This window comes from Netta rufina (assembly GCF_964035555.1).
Source record: "Netta rufina genome assembly, chromosome: 19".
Lineage (NCBI taxonomy): Eukaryota > Metazoa > Chordata > Aves > Anseriformes > Anatidae > Netta > Netta rufina.
This window is the reverse complement of record NC_140143.1, coordinates 2,562,394-2,580,927: the sequence shown is the minus strand read 5'-3', so window position 1 is coordinate 2,580,927 and position 18,534 is coordinate 2,562,394. Positions and strand designations below refer to the sequence as shown.

The following is an 18,534-nucleotide window of genomic DNA, read 5'->3' as shown; positions in this document are numbered from 1 at the left end:
AAAGTAAGAGAAAAGAAGGGGAAACAGTTGCCATTAGAGCAGTAATTCATAAATGGCTCATGGAAGTGAGGTACGTGCAGCTACCGGGTATTGCCGCTCATTGATCTCTTTCCCAATTCTCACAATTTATTGCTTCGAAGACAATTTTTGTGTGCTGTGGCTGCAAAGGGATCCTGCACTCCTGAGAACCACGTCCCACGTGATGCTGGCTGAGCGTGTACCCTATGGACTTTGACCAAAGGCCCTGCACCTCTGCAGAATAACACATTTCGTGCAAAATGCTCTTTTTTTTGTTTCTTTGTTTTTTTCCAGCTAGAAATTGCTGTGGAACAAAACGCAAATCTGCAATGGTAGCTCTTGTAAAAAAAAACAATCGCTGTCCCGGGCAGGTGGCAGGTTTTTGCTAGTGTCAAATTAACCTATGAGCACTGCGAGGCTGCTGGAGGTTGTGCAACGTGCCTCGTCAGCACCACCTCAGCGCCTCGCCATGACCGCGCTGAGCGGCGCTTGGCAAGGGCAGGCTCCGCCGCGGCATGGCCAGGGAGGTGCCAGCCTAGCAAGGCTTGGCCTAGTAGCAAATGCAACCCAGTTCGGTGCAAATTGCATGCTTTTTTATCTTTATTTTTTTTAAAAGAGACTCTGCTGAGTCGCTCTCTCACCCTGTTGCATGTCCCGTCTGCGTCGGTGGTGGGGTCTGCCCGTGTTTGGCGTGGGCAGATGCACACAGAGGAGTTTAAAAGTCTCGTGCAATGCAGCGCTGGAGGAATTGAGTAGCATGGGGTGAAAGCAAAGCAGATGGCCTGGGTGGAAAGTGCTAGGCTGGAAATGTTGTCTGACATGAACCAAATTGCTGCATGGTGCAGCTGAGTGAGGGGGGACCAAGGCACCCAGCTGAGCGCCTCCAGTCACTGTCTTGATCCGTGCATTGCGCAGGGAAGGATTTGCTTGCAGTGCTGCTGGAGGTGCTGGCAACCCTCTGCTGCAGGCAGCAGTGCTGGGGTGCCGAAACCAAGTGTATTTTGGGGTGCCCTGTCCCGTGTCCTGGCACCGAAGTGGCACGAGAGCTGGCAACGTGGCCAGGGCAGCAGCTCCCTGGAGCTGAGCATGCTGCTCAGCAGGGCTAGGAAAATATATAAACATTTAAAAGCTCAAGCTATAGAAGTAATTATAGCCATAAAAGTGATAAGTCGCAGAGGAAAAGGAGTAAAGACGTGCTTTCTCCTCCCAGCTGAAAAAAGTTTGGGTTTCTCACTGCCACACGAAGTGGTGCTCGTTTGTTTCGTTTAGTCGCCAAAAAAAAAAAAAAAAGGATCTTCCTCTGGGGTGAATTCCCTCCCGTGACACATACGCAAGCTGCTAAGGTGAAGCAAATGATACTCAATTAAAACCACAGGCGTAATTTAGAGGGCTGAGACACTTCATTCTTCCAGGAGCATTGGCATTAATGGAGCACAATTACCTTGCAAGTCACAAGGCAGACTTGTCAGTTGTGTGCTGTGGTTGCAAATACATAAGATGACTACAGAGTTGTTTTTGTTTGCTTGTTTAGCTTTTTTTTTTTTTTTTTTAAACGTGCATTTGGGGTCAGTTGTCTGTTTTCTCTTGCTGAAAAGAACTGTAACATCATCTGTAGAAGGCTCTTGGAGAGGGATCACATCTAAAGTGAGCTTAAAGGTGGAAAATGAGGAATAACACAGAGGTAAATAGCACAGGAGCAGGAGCACGCCTGCATACCTCTGTGGGTGCGCTTGGAGGACAGGACCTGTTACCCCAAAGGCTGGGCACAGTGCTCCCAAACCCTTTCCAAGGTGACCTGCTGTCACCCCATGAGCCTGCAGCCCAGTGCTCGTCCTGCTGCTGCCTGCTCCGTGTCCCTGCTCCCAGCCTGGGGAGCTGCAGGGGACACGGCAGCACCGGTGGGTGCAATGGGGTCACGGTGTGACTGTGTGGGGTCACTGGTGGCAGGAGAAACCCCAGGACTGCTCTTTTCATTTTAGCCATGGCCAGAGCTACAAATAATCACAGTTTTATTATCTGTAGAGTTGCATAGCTCCCTTCCATAGGGCCTGCCTGGGACTAGTGTAGGAAATTACCATTATCAGCTGGAGCAATGCTAGCACCAAAGCAGGTCGAGGACCCGGAGCTGCACCACACCAGGTATTAGGGTCTGTGGTGGCATAGTGGTGAAGGGCATTCTGTATGATTTCCAGACCTGCTCATTGTGCAAAAAGTTTTTTTTATTATTATTATTATTTGTTTTTTTCTTTTGTCTTCCAAGTCCGTGTTATTTTGCATGTTGACAAGTACAAATGGAAAAGCGTCCTCGCACAGTAACCCTGGCTCAGTAAAAAGCAATTTGGAGGGGGGAAGCCCGACACTCTTGTTTGTAGGTTTTTTTTTTGTTTTTTTTTTCTTTCTGCCTCAAAGCCAAAATTAAAGCTATCCTTCCCTTCGAGCAGGAAATCCCAAACACTTGGTTGACGTCTCAGAGAGTTCATCCCATCATTAAAGTCTCTGGGGTGCTAAAGCACTTCTGAGTCATCTTGACTTTGGAGATGTTGCAAACAGATGCTCAACATCCTTCGTTGAAGCTCCAGGCAGCCGCTCGCACATCTCCGTCTGCTGGTGCTGGCAAAGCCTTGGCTCAGCACCGCTGGGGATCTGCACCCTGTAGCCACACACAAAGGCTGAGCATGGTGAGAGCAGCATCTGACCACATCGGGAGGGCATCTCGGGGTGGGAGCTGCTCGGGCTGCTCTTGCTCCCCATTAATCATCCCAGGAGCTTTGGCCATTGCTTATTAGGCTGCTGCAAAAAGCTGAGTGCAGCGAAGCCCAAGGAGCATTGTGCAAGCAGCCGGAGGGAGCAGCCTCTATGACTGAGGCAGTTTCATATTTGTAAGAAAGATTTCAGAGAGAAAGCATTTATTTTTTTCCCCCGTTCAAGCAGGAAAACTCCGCTGAGCAGAGCTGATCCAGTTTCTTGCTGTTGCTGTTTTGTTAGCCTACTTAGCTTGCAATTTTATAATCACGGCTAGATTTTCCTAGCCTGCACCGAGCAGATCAAAAATCATTAGCAGAATTGAAGCCCAAAAAACATCCACTTTTACTGCGCTCTGATGAAACCAGTGGAAAAAAACAGTAAAAGTTGCAGATGAGATGCCAAAGATAAGGCAGCAATAGAAAATGAGTACAGGAGTCAACACTTGACTGTGTCTGCAGCGAGAGGCTTTTTATGAAGGCTGAATAAGCAAAGGCTCCGGAGCTGCTTTTGAAGGAGAATCTTTTTCTAAACAAAAATATGTAATTGCACTCAATAAAACAACGCTCGCCGGTGCCAAATGGCCTCAGAGCATCGTGTGCCGGCTCTGCCGCGGACGTCTCAAGCAACATGTTTTTGTGCTTATTTTCCTCCTGCGGTGGGGTCCGGGCCTGATGCTTCTCACTCACACAATTTCGCCGGGGTTGTTTGACACTCGAGCAGCAAGTTGCTTTGTGAACATCACAGCTTCGCGCCGCGTTATCCTTCCTCTTACGGACGTTTCTTGCTTCTCTGGTAGTTCAAGGTCAGATGGAGAATGACTCAAAAAAAAAAAAAAAATCATTATTTTGGAGCTGTTGGAGCAACAAAAAGTCCCCATCCGGCACGGACAGCCCTGCTCAGAGCAAAGAGGGTGAGAAGGGTTCAATCAGCGTTGATAGCTGCCTCTCCCCGGCCTTGATTCCTCACAGGCTCCCAGCAGATCCCATCCCATTTCTTTCCAAGGAACACGGGAGCCCCACAAGCAGCCCTGCGTGCCCACGCAGGTACCTGCGTGCAGGAGAAGCCTTCCCTGCAGAAGGGTGCCTGGGCTGAGAAGGTCCCGCTGGCAGTGGCTCCAGGCAGGGTCCGTGCAGCACCTAGCGCTGCCCTTGGCACCGGCCTCTTGCTCCCCAGGCACTTTTCCAGTGCCCGCAACTGGAAGCCATTTCGAGGCACGCTTTCCAGCTTTGATTTCAACACAGCCCTTTCTTTCTAGTGCTGCTTTAATTGCCTACAATTAGGGGTCTCCGGCGCTGCAGAAACACCGGGAATTAAAGCCAAGTTCGGCTTCGCGAGGACTGGAATTGATTTCTCCTCTCAGGCAGCTGATGCCGTGGCCTCTTGTAAAGGAGATGCCAGGCTGTGATCCTAGCACTCCTGCACGCTACTGCCCGCGGGTTAATTAAAGCAGATGCACGACGTTTATTGTGGCTTTATCCGAGGAGCTGAACACCTGTAGGACCCGAGAGCAGCCGTCCCCCTTCTTCCAGTTGGGTGCACCGTGAAGGAAAAAGCAGGGACTTGACGTGCTGTCATCAGGATGCCAAAATCCCTCTGGGCAAAACTATGTCTTGAGTCAATTTGTTTGAGCACGGGGCCCCAGCACTTGGCAGAAATGACTCTGAAGGAGCACGGGGCTTTGGGCAGCCCTGATGGGTCCCTGGAGGAGCGACGGGGGCACCAAGCTCCTGCACAAGCAGGATCCGAGCTGGATTTCCAAACCCCATGAGGATTTTGGAGCTAGAAGCAGGACAGAGACACTGTGACAACTCTCATCACAAGCTGGGCCACCACTAAAATTTTGGGGATGGACACAGACCTCACCTGCAGCCCCTCCTGCAGGTTTGCCTCTGCTCAGCGCCGTGCTGGTGGTTAACGCAGAAGCTCGCTCCCAGGAGGACCTCGGTACTTAACCGTACTAATTAAATGTTTTCAGAAACCACAAGATTGACCTTCACTGCGTGCCCACAGATTTTTCTCTTATTTAACAAGCACGGGGTTGACAGAGTAACCTATTAAAGGAGAAGAAAGGCAGTGCTCTAGATACTGTTGTTTTCCAACCCCTTCTGAAGGTTTTTTTTTTGCTTTTTCAGCTCCGGGTTGGAAGCCATAATCCCCTAATAACCTACCAGGAGCAACCAGGCTGGAGATGACGGGTGCTTAGCTCAGAGCACAAAGCCTGATAAAGCAGTTAGCACACCTAAACCCGAAGTTTCCTCACGTACCTGTGCAAGAAGCCCCAGCAGCCATTATCTGTAGGGGCACTTCAGTAACCAGAGCGCTCCTCTGTGTGCTGTGGAGCTGTCCTCTGGGAGATACCCTCTAGAAAAACAATAAAAAATAAAGGCAATTAACAGACTGACTTCCTTACCTTTCCCAAGGACGCCAGTAATTTGCTCAATGCTAATAAAACCTGGAACATCTCGACGGAGGACTTGAGCTCCTGCCAAGGAATCGGTTTTTACAAATTAACTCAACGAGCAGCTCGGGGCCGTGCCCGGCACGGGGGGACGTCGCACGACAGCCCCTGGCACCAGCATCTGAGCTGCAGGAACAGCCCAAAATAACCCCCTGGCAGCTGGGGAAGGCGACACAGATGCAGCGTTCAAAGATTATTGCTGGTAAATTGCTCGCTGAAGATAAGAGCACCCAAATTCACAGCGGGTCCCTCCTCGGCAGCCAGCAGGACCTGCGGGATGTGGTGGTGTGGGTACCTGGGCAGGCGCTTCCACCCAGCCCGGCTTCAGCTTCATTCATGCCATCAGGCAGCTTCCTTTAGAGCTAACCATGTGATTTATTTATTTATTTATTTTTTTCCCCCTCAAAAACATTTGGTACTTCCCCCGCAATGAAATCAGAAGCTTTCTGTCAGATAAGAGGCTGGAACAGCTTCCTGCAGTCGGCGAGCATTCCTCCTCTCACTCTTCCTGTGCGTCCCTCAGAACAATGCCAGCGCTCCCAGCACCAGCGAGCGTTCCCTTCGCCTCCCAGCACGGCATTTCGGGCCCATCCTGTGCAAGCATCTCCCCAGGCAGCGCCTCCTTCTGCTTTCAGGAGGCCTCGCTGCAGCTCAACGCAGGCGGCGGTCTGGGAGGTTGGGTGGGAGACGGGTCTGGAGATTTATTTTTTTCCACCTTACAGTAGAAGCTGATTTATTTTATTTTATTTTTTTTTCATATTCTGATATTGAAACTCCTCATGCATGTGTTAAACTTGGATCGGAAGAGCTTTTTTTTTTTTTTTGCAGGAGTCACTGGGACTGGGTGTGCTTGCAGTTGAGCGTGAGGATTTACAATGCTGGGGGTGTATTCTGTCCTGCTGCCAAGCGGGGTGGACATCAGGGATCTGCCTGGATGATTTACACTGCCTTCCTCTCCCTTGGTTCCTTTTTTCCCCTTTCTGCTTGTCTGTTCTTGCAACTTAGAAAGCGGTATCGGATTCGGCAGCGTTTCTGTATATAAGTGAAACTGCAGCCTGGAACCTCGCACAGGGACTTGTGTAGAGGCTTTGACAGAAGGGCTTATAAAGGGAGGTTTGTACTTACAGCTCCTGATTTAGAAGGCTGGGTGGAGAGATGCAGCCTAACAGGGTTTGATCCATGTGGACGTATGTGGGTAGAGAAAAATCTGCCCGGTTGTGTCAGGGACACTTGACTGGAAAAAGAAAAAAAAAAAGGGCAAGAAGTGCCATCTTCTGCCACGGTGCCATGCCATCAGGAGGGCCATAATGCTTTCCGGACTGAAATAAGAGCTGCAGAAAGGCTTTTGTTCTTTGCTTTGCTTTGTTAGGTGAGGTGTGAGCATGTGTGCGCTCTCAGCAGGTGGCTGGAGGATGAGCTGCAAGTCCGTGCCCTCTGACTTCTGGCACAAACCCCTCCGAGGCTCCCAGCTCCCCTGGGTGCCCAGGAGCTGCTCCGTGTCCTGCACACCTCCACCTGCACGGCTCGGAGCTTCCTGAGCTTCTTGCACACTCAGACACATCACTGAAGGATGGCAGGGTCAAGATGTTGTGGTTTGGGTTGCACGGAGCTGCTCCGGCGCTGGCAGCACCCAAAGGTGCTGCAGGGTTTGCCCGTGGTCACCCCTCACCCCTCGTGGGTGCCCGCGTGTTTGCAGGCAGTCGGAGGAAGCTCTGGGTGCCTGGAGGCATTGCCAGCAGAGGGAGCATGAGGGAGGTCCTGCCAGCTGCGCTGTCCAGAGCTGTTGAGTATCACCTTCGATTATTTTGGTACAGAAATAAGCAAACGTGCTCATAAATGAGAAAAAAAAATAAATAGCAAAAGAGGGGTGTCTAATGGGGAAGCACAAAGGCAGGTTGGTGGCAATCCTGACAAGGACATTTCTCTGAACACTCACAAAATCTCCCACCACTAAGGGTAGCTCGGGGAGGGGAGGCTGTGGGGTCTTTTGGTGCTTGTTCCTGCTCAGCATCCACGCAGCATGAACAAGGATGTGCTCACGCTAAGCACGTGCTAACATTTAAGCACCATTGCAGTGTGGGAACCGTCACAGCAGGAGCCACACACCAAAACTGAGCTTTTACATCCCCAGCACAGCTGAAATCAGTGGGTACAAACCTTCACCTTCATCTCCTTCATCTTCATCTTCCAGAGCAGCCCGTGTGTCCCTGTTTTCCTTGGGGAGCAGCTGCCCCCGATGAGCACACCTCAAAAAGCCCTCACAGGACCCGCTGGGAGAGAAACCCAGCTACACCAAGTGTGTTCAAAAAGCCTGAAAACTAAAACTGGAACTGGAGTGAGACCTTCAGCAAAGTGGTGTTCATGGGCTGGTGGGGAGCGGACCCTTGCCGGACTTTAGGAAATTGTTTTCTGGGGTTTGTACAGAGCAATGGGAAAGTTTTGTTCCTCTGCTGAGTTTTCCGGGGTTAGGAAGAATAGAGGTGTTGGTGGCTGGGCTGGGGGTGGTGGTTTAATGCATCCTGCTCCCACCCTGGCCACGAGGACATCTGCTTTTATGCTGCGTGTAAGAGGCTTGCTGCTAAACGATGAGGCTGCGCGTGGTCACCCCTGGTGGGGTTTTGGGGTGAAACCTCAGTCATTTAGGGGAAATGCGTGAGTGCAGCCAAGGGTTGCAGGCGTGGGTGAGGTCACCCGGCACCCGTATGTGATTGCATGCCATGATGCATTTTTGGGAAGCACTTGTTTCCCAAGACACAGTGGGAGGCGTCTGTCCGCGTGTCCGTGTGTCCCTGACGTGCGCTGCAGCCCGTGCCCCCTGCTCCGCCGGCAGGTGCTCCTCGGCAGGGAGAAAAGAGAAGCGAAGGTAGCAGCCCCGAAAGCAGCCGTGTCCTCCAGACCCTCCTGCACAAAAGGCCTTTTGTTCCGCGGGTGGATTCCAAGAGCTTTTCTCCCCTTTCGAGTCCAGCAAACTCCCACTGGAAGCAGGCGGCCGAGGTTTTGAAAACAAAGCAGCGACTAAACCAAAAGTCCCTCGGCAAAATCCCCACGAGGGCTGGAGGCTCTTGATGAACAGCCTCCCCGGCCAGCAGTTCCTGTGGATTTCCTAACTGGAGATAAGCAGTGGAGCACGCGGGCTCTGCGATGGGAAGGCAGCAAAGCCAGTGGCCCTTGGCAGGGGGACGATACCGGTGTGATTTACGGCGTAGCGGTGACTCGAGGGAGCGACTCCCTCTGCTGCTCGGCTCCCTGGAGCTCCACGCTGTGATTTCTCATGATAACCGGGTGAGAGGAGAGGCCCCGAGGCTCCCAGGCGGGCTCCCGATGGCCTCTGCTGCTCCCCAGGCTCTCCATCACCACCGCATCCTTCCCAGGTCAACAGGGGAGGATGCAGTGGGGACGCGGGAAGCAAAATCCTCTTGGCCATCACTCGGGCACTAATGAGGTTTCTCCAAGCCGTTACCACTTGTACAGCAGCATTGTGGGGTTTGAGGCCATTTGGGGTGGGAGCAGGCTGGTGGCAGAGGATTTCTCCTGCGCGTGGGCTGCATGCGGAGCCGGAGCACTGCGTCAGCACCAAAGCAAATCAAATCGATGGGTGGAAAAATAGGCAAAGAAAGATGAAAAGGAAGAAGAGGGTTTGGCCCCTTTGGCATTTCCATCAGACTGCTGGAGATGGGGCGTGTGCAGGCACCAAGTCAAATCTTGCATTTTGGGTTTTTGTGCAGCGTTTTTATGTCTCTCCAGCCCTTGCAGGTGGGCTCATGGGCACCAGGGGGAATGGACCTGCTGCCCGTGCCCCTGCTGCCCTGTGCCACGCGGGCAGCCTCCTCCACTGGCTGCCAGCCTCCTGGTCCCGGGGGTGACTCAGAGCCCCGAGCACCAGGCGTGTTTTTGCCTCCGTTCGTTATTGCAGCACAGCCGAGCGCCAGGCGGGGAGGCACACGCACACAAACAAGGCTTGTGCAACCTGCCCACGGCCACGGACGGGGTCATTGGGGACACGAGCGGAGCGTGCACATCCCTGTGCCGGGTCCCTGCCGCCCACCACCTCCTCCTCTTTCTCCGTGGAGGCTCAGGAGGCTGCTGGAGGGCATCGCTGGAGCACCTCGTGCTTCCTCCTTGCACCCCCCTGGGCCATCCCTGCTCTGAGGAGAGCTGGGCAGGGGCAGAGCTCATGCTGGGGGCCGCTTGGGGCAGTCGGGGTGGGATTGCCCACCAGGAGATGTCCCCAGCTCCTGCTCCCGGTGTGTCTCTCTCCTGCTTGGTGACGTTGCCTCCGCCTGCACAGAGGTTGCAAGGAGCCGTGCCCTTTCCCCCAGGCCACCGAAGTTCATGCAGCTAGATGCACACGTGGGATGGGTTCAGCCAAAGTGTTGTAACAGCTTTTTTTTTTTTTATTTATTTATATATATTAAAGCCTCTTGTGCCCTACTCTGAAAGCCGTAGGCAAGCAAACCCCTCCTATCTCCCATCTCCTGCTTGCATTAGCACCTAAAGCATGATGAATTTCGGTCTGGTTTTGCATCGCATCTGTTTTCTAAAGAAAAGCAGGACGTCAGGGGAGGACTCTGCCTTGCCTCGTCATGCCTGCAGGTCCCAGCCCAGCCCTGGCAGCAGCTCAGCAGGAAGATTGGGGTGGCCCCGCGCTGCGCCCGGCGCTGCCTGCAGTTCCCTCGCTGCGGCTGGTACAGCTGGCAGAGCTGTCTGTTGTCACCGCCCGATTTCCTCTGAATTGTCAGCCTCAGAAAAGAGCACGTGGCTGCTCTCTGACGGTCTGCGAGCGTGACAGCGGGTGCTGCAGGTCTCCTTTCCTCCCACGGGGGTATTCCTGCAAGCAGGCACTGCAGCGAGGTGCTAGGAAAGCATCGAGGCAGAGACAGGTTGGGAAGGGAACTCCAAGGTGCCAGCAATGGAGAGTCCAGGATGGTGCTGAAGCCCATAAAACAGCTCAGCGAGGTTGCAGCACCCGCTGTGGGGCAGGAAAGATCATCCTAAAGCATCACAGCCTCTCCCCGTGTGGCCTGGTCCCGATCAAAGTGTCTCTTCCCTGCCGCGCTCAGGTCTGAACTCCTCTAAAATGCAGAGGAGCTCTTATCAGAGGGACAAACAGCCTCTCGTAACCAAAATATGCTGGCAGATAAGGAGAAATCGCATCCCTCTGGCTTCTTCATCGGCCTGGATAAACGCTGCAGACTGCAGCCCGTTTGCAGGCTGCGTGAAGAGAAAAATGGGCAGAGCAGGGGAGATCAGCCCGAGTCAGGAAATTGCCCTCAAAATTGAATTACCGAAACGCAGAGCTTATTGAAAGGCAGGGAAATGGGCTCTGATATTGGCACAGTTGGGTGACGTGTCTGCATGTTTCTGCGCTGCGGGACAAGCAGATTTACCCTGCTGGAGCCCTCGTTGCCAGCCGTGCTGCTGCGCCTTCTGCCAGCGCTTCGCTCGCCGCAAACCGTCCCCTGCTGGACGCAGGCTCAAAGGGCTGACCTGGTGGTGAATGCACCTCGCAGCAGAACCGAAGATCTTTGTCTGTGTAGCTCGGCAGAGCTGACGTCTGGCAGTCACCACAAATTGGGCACGCAGCCCCTTTGCAGCGGGGACGGGCCCCGAGCCGCAGCTAACCCCGGCACGAGCAGGGCACGGCTTTGCGCAACCTCCGCCGCCCAGTTCAGGCGGTGCACCTCCTTGCGACAGCCCTGCTATTTTGGTTTGGGGCCTCTCCTGCGCTGGGTTCATTGCAGGTTGCGGGGCTGAGTCACGGGAGCGAGCGGAGCCTTGCGACAAGGCGGCCCCGGGGCAGGGCGCAGCGGGATGGGACGGGACGGGATGGGGTGGCCGCTGTGCTCCGGTCCCAGCGGTGCTGCACGGTGCTAACGGTGTCCCTGCATAGGGTTGGGGGGACTGCCGTGCCCACCCCATGGCATGGTGTGCCCCTCTGGGCTTTGGGATCCTCAGGAATTAACCCAGGAGGTGACTGCAGCATCGTCTGCTCGCTTCCAGGTTTCCAGGTGTTGCTTTTCCCAGTGGGGACGCAGGGTGCAGGGCTCTCTGTCTCCGTATTTTTACTGCTCGGGCTGACTTTGGGAAGAGGGAATTAACCACCTCTGGGCTGCCGTTCTGAGGTTATCTCCTCGCCAAGGGGAATTTGGGTGATGGGTTGGCTGCGGCTGGGTCCGTGGGGTGTAGGAGCCAGACACCCTGCACGGTCAGAGCCAGAAAGGAGAGGCAGAGGAAAAGAGCAAGGGAAAAGGACTCGAGCACTCCCTTCAGCCCGCTGGCATTTCCAGCGTTGCTATGTTAGATAAGACTAATTGATTGATTGATTTTTTTTTTTTTTTGGAAAAAATCACAAGAGGAAAAGCAGAAGGTTGGGACGTCAGAGGAAGCTGGGGCTATCCCGTGGTATCTCTGTGCCGTGTTTCGGGCATATCCTGGTGCTGGATCTTTCTGTATCCATGACAGTCGTAAAAGCACCCCTGCTTTTCCTGCTTCCTGTCCCAAAATACAGTTTGTGCGGAAAAAAAATAAATAAAAAAATAAGAATGCTTCAGGAGTGGGGCTGGCAGTGGTGATGATGTGTCCAGACCTGGATGTGCCGAGGGCCCCCGAAGGAGCTGGGAGCTCCAAGGCACCAAATGCAAGGAAGAGGATGGAGCTGGGATCTGGGATCAGGGATCTGGGATCTGTGAGCCAGGAGCTGCTGTAGCCCTGTGAGCTCAGCCCCTTCCCCCAGCAGCCCCGTGCTGAGTTGTTAAGGAAACAGATCCCAAGTTTGCCGTTTCCAAGGCGTTACTGCAAGCGGCCACGAGGGAAGATGCAGATGGGAGAGGTGCAGGAGCTGTTCCCGCTGGGCACGGAGCAGCACCACGCTCCCCATCGTGCTGTCTGGCTGCCTCCGGCCCATCCAGGTGCTGATGGAGCCATGGAGGAGCAGCCAGTGGCACTTGGCCGAGCCTATTTATTGCCAGGGCTAAGGAGAGAGCAGCTGAATTATATTTTGAGGAGGCAAAGAAAGCGCAGCATCCACTTCAGCCCTTCCCTTGGCTTTTGATTGAAACTTTAACAGCCTTTAAGAGCCTCTTGCATGCTAAATTCCTTTTTTGTGGCTCAATGAGGGGTTGGAAAACAGCTTTTCCAGCCCACTTCCATGTCACCGGTGCTTATGTGATCACCTAGCTTTTGTTTTTCTCCAGAAACCGGGGCTTGGCTAAAGCTGTGCATCTACAGACGGGGGGTGGGAGCCCCTCACCCTGCCCGTGTCTCCCTGCTCCAGGCATCTCACCGTGGCTTTGTGCTACTGGGTGCTCCTTTTTGGCTTGGTTGGCTTTCAAAAACTTTCAGGAACATCAGACCCCAAATCCTTGAGAAAGCCGGGAATAGTAATGAGCCACTTTTATCTCTCAGAAAAGGGGCAGAAAGAGACATTTCCCTCCTGTGAAATCTTACCAGCGGACTGCGTGCTAAGGAGAGTTATTTGAAAGAAAGTGTTGCTACACGGCTATTAAACACGGCTTTAATAATAAATTGTGGTGAAGACAGAACTGGTTAATATCCTTTCGCGGAAATAGGAGCTTTTTGTGGCAAGGAACCATTTACTTTGGATTATATCATAAAAAGTTTTTGACTGCAATGAGAAGTCTGGAGACTGGGGAATGGGATTTGCCTTCAGAAGAGAAGGGTTATTTTCTGTTACGGTGTATGTGGGCAGCGAATTCCTCTGTCTTCCCTTTCTTTATTATTTTCTGCTGTTTCTTACCCTTCTGTTGTGAAACTTTGAGGTCTCACTTTCCGATATTGCTATTTAATGTCGCTCTAATTGGAAGGGGCCAGCGACAGTAATTCTGCGTGCTCGGGCAGCGGCGGTGGGAAGAGGTTAACAGGCCCACTGGAAGCTGTATTTTCCTCCCCTCCCTCAGGAATTGGGTTTAAGACCTTCACAGGGAAGTATTTAATGTGTTTTCATTAAGTTTTTCTTCTTCCTGCTGCAGGTTTGCTTTCGGACTTCGCTCCCACGGGCATGGGGTGGGTGCTGGGGCAGGGGGGCTCATGCTGTGCCAGCACCGAGGGCTCCCAAAAGGGGTGAGGGCAGCATTTAGCAACTGCTGTGCTAAAGAAGGTGGATGTAAGTTTGTGCTTAGCATTGCAGAGAGCCCCGGATGTTTTTCCGAATCAGAACTCAGGGCTGGGAGATCTCCATGCCCTGCTAAAAACCAGCCTATTTTTTTTTTCACATTTTTTCTTAAAACCTGGCTTTTGAGTCAAGTGTTTGTGAAAGTCTCTGCGTGGAAAATTGCAGGGAAGAGTTTTCAAATGAGCTTTAGCATGCAGGCTCTGAGACCAGCCAGCCACCTGGGGCTGCTTCCACAGGACACAACTCCTGATTTCTGGGTGCTGCAGCTGAATTTGCCGGGCTGCAGCTGAATGGCTGGCGTCCCCACGGGCTTTGGTGCTTCAGCCTTCCTCTGAGTCAGGGACTTCCTCAGTCACCTGCTTCTACCAGATCTGCAGTCTCCAAGAGCTCAGTTTCTCTGTCAGACACAGCTGAGGTCAGCCTGTGGGTTTACGCTTACCACCAGGGACGCAGACAGTCGGATAAATACATGTGCGGTGATTTTCTTCAGGAAACAAAGCTAAAAATAATAATGATTCACGAAAACGCTCTGAAAAACACCATCCTTCTAGTGGATGGAGCAGGTAACAACCAATTCTGTGTGCTGTTCAGCTGCCTCCACGTTTTGAGCTCCTGCACGGATGACTTTCTGCAGACTGCAGTTCCGCACGGCGTCGTCTTTTGAAAGCGACGTCTGCTGTGGTGAAGTGGAGGCTGTTATTTTGACAGCGAGATGCTTGCTTGGCAGCTGTTGTTGCAGAGTACTGATCTTGGAACTAACATTTTTCATTTCTTTTTTAAAAAAAAGAGCCCTGCCTCTGGGGACAAACTACCCCAAGCACCTGGATGCTGCCCCTGGCACGGCTGCTGGAGCCGTGTGGCCGCAGATGCGCGGGGTACCCGGTGCTGTCCCCCTTCCCTGGGTCCCTTGCTGTGACTTTCTCACGTATTGTTTGTTTGGGAGCAGGTCTTGCCTAGGCCACACTGCTTGCTTGCACCCTCCCCGATGTGCATGCTCAAAGGGATCAGGGTTAGTTTAAATAGGATTTTTTAATTTTCTTTTGCAAACCCGCATGCAAGGAGCAGCTTGGGCACCGGGTGTTTTATTGCCATCCCCACTGCTCACCCGCCGTGGTCCCTCCCTGTCTTTGCAGGACATTTTATTTAATGGGGCTTGTGTCTTGGAGCAGCTGCAGAGCCTCAGCTGAGATCCCTCATGCAGCTGGGAGCTGAGCAAGAGCTGCATGCTCTTCATGCTCAGGATGGCTACTGCTTTGTGGCCAGGATGGCTAATACTTCATGCTCAAATGCTCAGGATGGCTAACGCTTCATGCTCAGGATGGCTGATGCTACCTGGCTGTGTGGGCAGGATGGCTGATGCTGCCCACGAGGCGCTTGCAGCCCCCGGCCTCAGGAGGCTTGGAGGGACAAGCAGTTTGCATCCCTCAAAACAAAAGGAGCCGAGCCCCTTTGATCTGGTGGAGAGGCCTGAAAACATGTGCTTGCAGCCTGACATTCATTACACAAGCAGCAGGGGGGTAGCAGTGCAGAGGTGACCCATCACACCCTGGCATGGGGAGCGGGTCCTCAGGAGGTGCGGGTGCTGTGGGCGCATCTCCCCCGTGGTGATTCCCACTCACGTCCTTCCCCGTGCTCTCCCGAGCCGTGTGTGCTTTGTGCTGCCTCTGCTGCTTTCTTCTGTCTTGAAAAGAAAATCCCAAAGAACGTTAAACTGCGTCTGTGTCTTGGCAGCTCGAATATGAGAGCAGATTGTGCTTCAAAAAAATGGCAAAGTTTCAAAATATTGTATTCTGTGAAGAAGAGACAAGGAAAATAAACTCCCCAAAGTGCAGATTTTATTTCACCAGGAGGCGGAAGGCTTTTAATATTTATTTGGGTTTGGTGTTTTGCTACCTAGTTCTTGTGCTGACACCACTTGTGAACCATGGGAAGATTAAATGCCTCATAATCTATTCTGGTTCATGTTCAAGGCAGGGTCACTTCCAGTTGGTTCCTTTACACCCTCCCAGAGCTCTTGGGTTCCTGAGGTACAGGTACAGCACCCGGGACTGTGCAAGCAAATCCACAAAGGAAAAAAATAGAGTGGAAAAAAAAAAAAAAAGAGTAAATATCTGCTTGTGTCCCTTTTATTTTGGTGGTTGCGTGCGTATTGTTGCAGCTGTGTGGCTGGACGGATGCTCAATGTGCAGAAGTAGCAGCGTGCCAAGGGATGGCTGGTGAGGGTTAGTAGGAAAAGTTCAGCTCTAGAGTTAAAGAGGCAGGTCCTGCCTCCGTGGGCAGTTCAGCAAATTTCTGTCTTCATTCCCATGTGCAAAAGAAGGATGAAAATGCAGATTTTTGCATGCTTGTGATTGCCTTGTTTGCCTAAACTGCGAGAGGATGCAGACAGGTTTTTGGAGGCAGAGAGGCCGCGGGGACGGCAGACTTAGAGGCTGCCAGGGAAACAGGGGGTTGTTTGCTCGTGCTGCAGGACCTGTGTTTTGGAGATGCTTTTTTTAGCTAAAAGATGACAACATCGAGAACACCGCTACCGATTTAGCATCCTGTTGGATACGAAATGCACTTGAGGCGGTTTGGGCAAGAAGAGGTACAGGAGGGGCTGCTTCTCAGCTGGGCCTTCTGGAGACCTCTGTGTGCAACTACGAAAAGCAGTAAAAGGGTCAAAGAACAGCTCCACTAGCTGCAGAAATTACTGCACTTGTTTTTACAATTATTTGTACTTCCGTACAAACCAGCTTCTACCTCTTGGAAAATCTGAGAGTTGTTCCTCATGCTTCTGAGTGGCCCCACTTCTTTTATTTTGCCTCTTCTGTGTTAGACTGGAAGCTCTTTGGAGCAGAGAACTGGCTTTTTTGTTTTGTTTTGTTTTGTTTTTTTTTGCTTTGTAAGTTTACAGCTCTGCAAATTTCTAATGACAATAGCGAGCGTGCACAGTGGTTTCCAGTAAATGCTTTTCCCACGAGGTGTCATCAGCTGGGTTGCAGCAGCCTGTCCCATCCCCTGGAATTGCTCTTTGCCAAACGGAGCGAGCACGATCTTGTCTTTTGGAGCAAATGTTAAAAAAAAAAAAAAAGGGAAAAAAAAAAGAAAGGTTGGCAATCTGAGTTGACTAATTGCTTCAAAAAGGTCATTTTCAGTTCTGGGTGCTTGTGCTTTGATCTAGCAGCCCTCCGGCACTGGGATGCGCAGACATCCATCGACCTGGGTTTGTGTCAAGGGGAAAAACAAACCCAAACATGTATAGGTGAAGTTTGAAGGAGAGTGCTGGGAATAAAGAGTAGAGCTCAGGCTTAAAAGAAAGACAGTAATTGATATAAATTGTTAGGCTGAAAATGTTTAAAGCCTAAATTAGACGCCTGTGCCTTTTTTGGGGGACCAGGGATTTTATTACACGCTCAACCAGCCAGATGTTTACCTTGGGGTTTTGGTGACATGACTTATGTTTCCAGGTTATTTTATCCATGAATCCAAAACCCCGTGCTGAAATGTGGCTGTATATGTTTAGTCATAAAAAGGTTCTTGTATTTCTCTAGTCTGCCTGGCTCTTACGTCTGCCGGCTTGGACCCCCTTTACAGGAGAGCCTGCATTTGAACTGCTTCAGAGCTTGAGCTGCATCCAGCTCAGCAAGGCTTGGCTGGTCAGTGTGAACAGAAACAAATGGCTTTGAAGCCTGCAGACTTCATTCTGCTGTATTTTTTGCTGGGTTTGCACAACTTTAATGGCCAGGAGGTAAAACGTCAGTTTAAAACAAAATCGGAATCTAGTTCGGGACTTTTGGATTCAACCTGAAAAGGATTTTTAATCCCGCCAGGGTTTGCAGTAGTGTAGCTGGAATGGTTAAAATCTGTCTAAGAAACATTTTAAGGGATCCTACATGGGAAGGGCTGACGAAGGAGAAATACCTTTCTTTTTGCATTTTCACATGGCCTTTTCGCATGCTAGGACTCTTGCCTGTTTTCTGTACCAAGTTGGCAGCCAGACCCTGCAGGTCTAAATGAAGCATTACTGAACAAAGGCACTTTATGTTTTGAACTCTGTGCCCTGAGTCTACACCACCAGCCTGGCCTGGCATTTATGTTAAGTAAGGTCAACAAATATAGACAAGCTGCATTTTGCAAATTAAAACCAAAAAAAAAAAAAAAAGGCCTTTCTTTAATTCTGCCCCTTTCTCGTTTCGCAGGCAAGAAGAGAAACCCTGGGCTGAAAATTCCTAAAGAAGCATTTGAGCAACCACAGACAAGCTCCACGTAAGTCGCCAAACACTGAGGGAGAAGAAAAAGAAAACCACGAGCCCCGGCTGCCTTCCAGTGCCTGTGCTGCTGGGGCTGGGCCGGTCACAGCCAGCAGCCAGGGCTTGTCCTTGCAGGGCAGGATAACGGGAACCCTTCATGAGGAGAATGGCAGCATTTGGGCACCATTGGGAAGGATCAGAGTTGACAGCCCTTGTATTTCTTCCCCTGCTGCACCTCGGGGGTCTCTGGCCATCATGCTCTACCCGTGGTCCGTGTCTTTGCTGCTTTGTGATGTGCCCAGGAAAAGGAAAAAAAATCAGGGTGGACACCCCGTTTTAACCCATGTGGCCCTCACATGGGAATAATTTCAGGCTGATCACCCCGTTCCAGAAAGGAATTAGCAAACCCCCAGCTGTTCTCCTCCCTCCCTCCTGCTCCCCACAGCCCCAGCTCCATCCTGCTGCCCTTGAGTATTTCGGAGCAGCAGTTGTTGGGTTCACACCGTGCTGATGCCCAAATCTCCCTTTCGGGGTTTAATGGGGCAGGTCAGCGACCCCATACCTTGTGTCCAGCAGAAGAACATGGTACGGGCAATGGTTTTTGGTAAAAACAACCGATTCTGCAGTGCTGGAAATGAGGGGCTCCCTGAGAGCCCCATCCCTGGGCAACCCCAAGCTGACACCTTCCCTGCCCGGGGAGAAAGGGGGAGGATGTGGTGAGAGGCTGAGCCCTCCCCATCTTGTCTTAGCTATTTCTGGAAAGGATTAACGGAAACCAGGTTTTGCTTTTGACCTTTATGCCCACTTAGTCCATATTTCATACGGGCTGACAGAGATTTGGTGCTTGTCACCTCGCTTGCCTTGCCCAACACCAAGCTGCTGAAGGAACAGATCTCTGGGTTCCTGCACAGGGGTTTGGATGTGAGAAATGCCAGCTCCAGCAGCTGCCT

At 51.9% G+C, this 18,534-nt stretch overlaps 1 protein-coding gene across 1 annotated transcript in view; it reads left to right on the top strand.

The window, feature by feature from the left end:
- Window positions 1-18,534, top strand: part of MAP2K6 (mitogen-activated protein kinase kinase 6) — a 36,826-nt gene that overhangs the window by 2,920 nt on the left and 15,372 nt on the right. Inside the window, exon 2 of the mRNA XM_084298633.1 lies at window positions 17,534-17,600. Coding sequence (XP_084154759.1) covers window positions 17,534-17,600 — 67 coding nt within the window. The remainder of the gene's footprint in view (window positions 1-17,533; window positions 17,601-18,534) is intronic.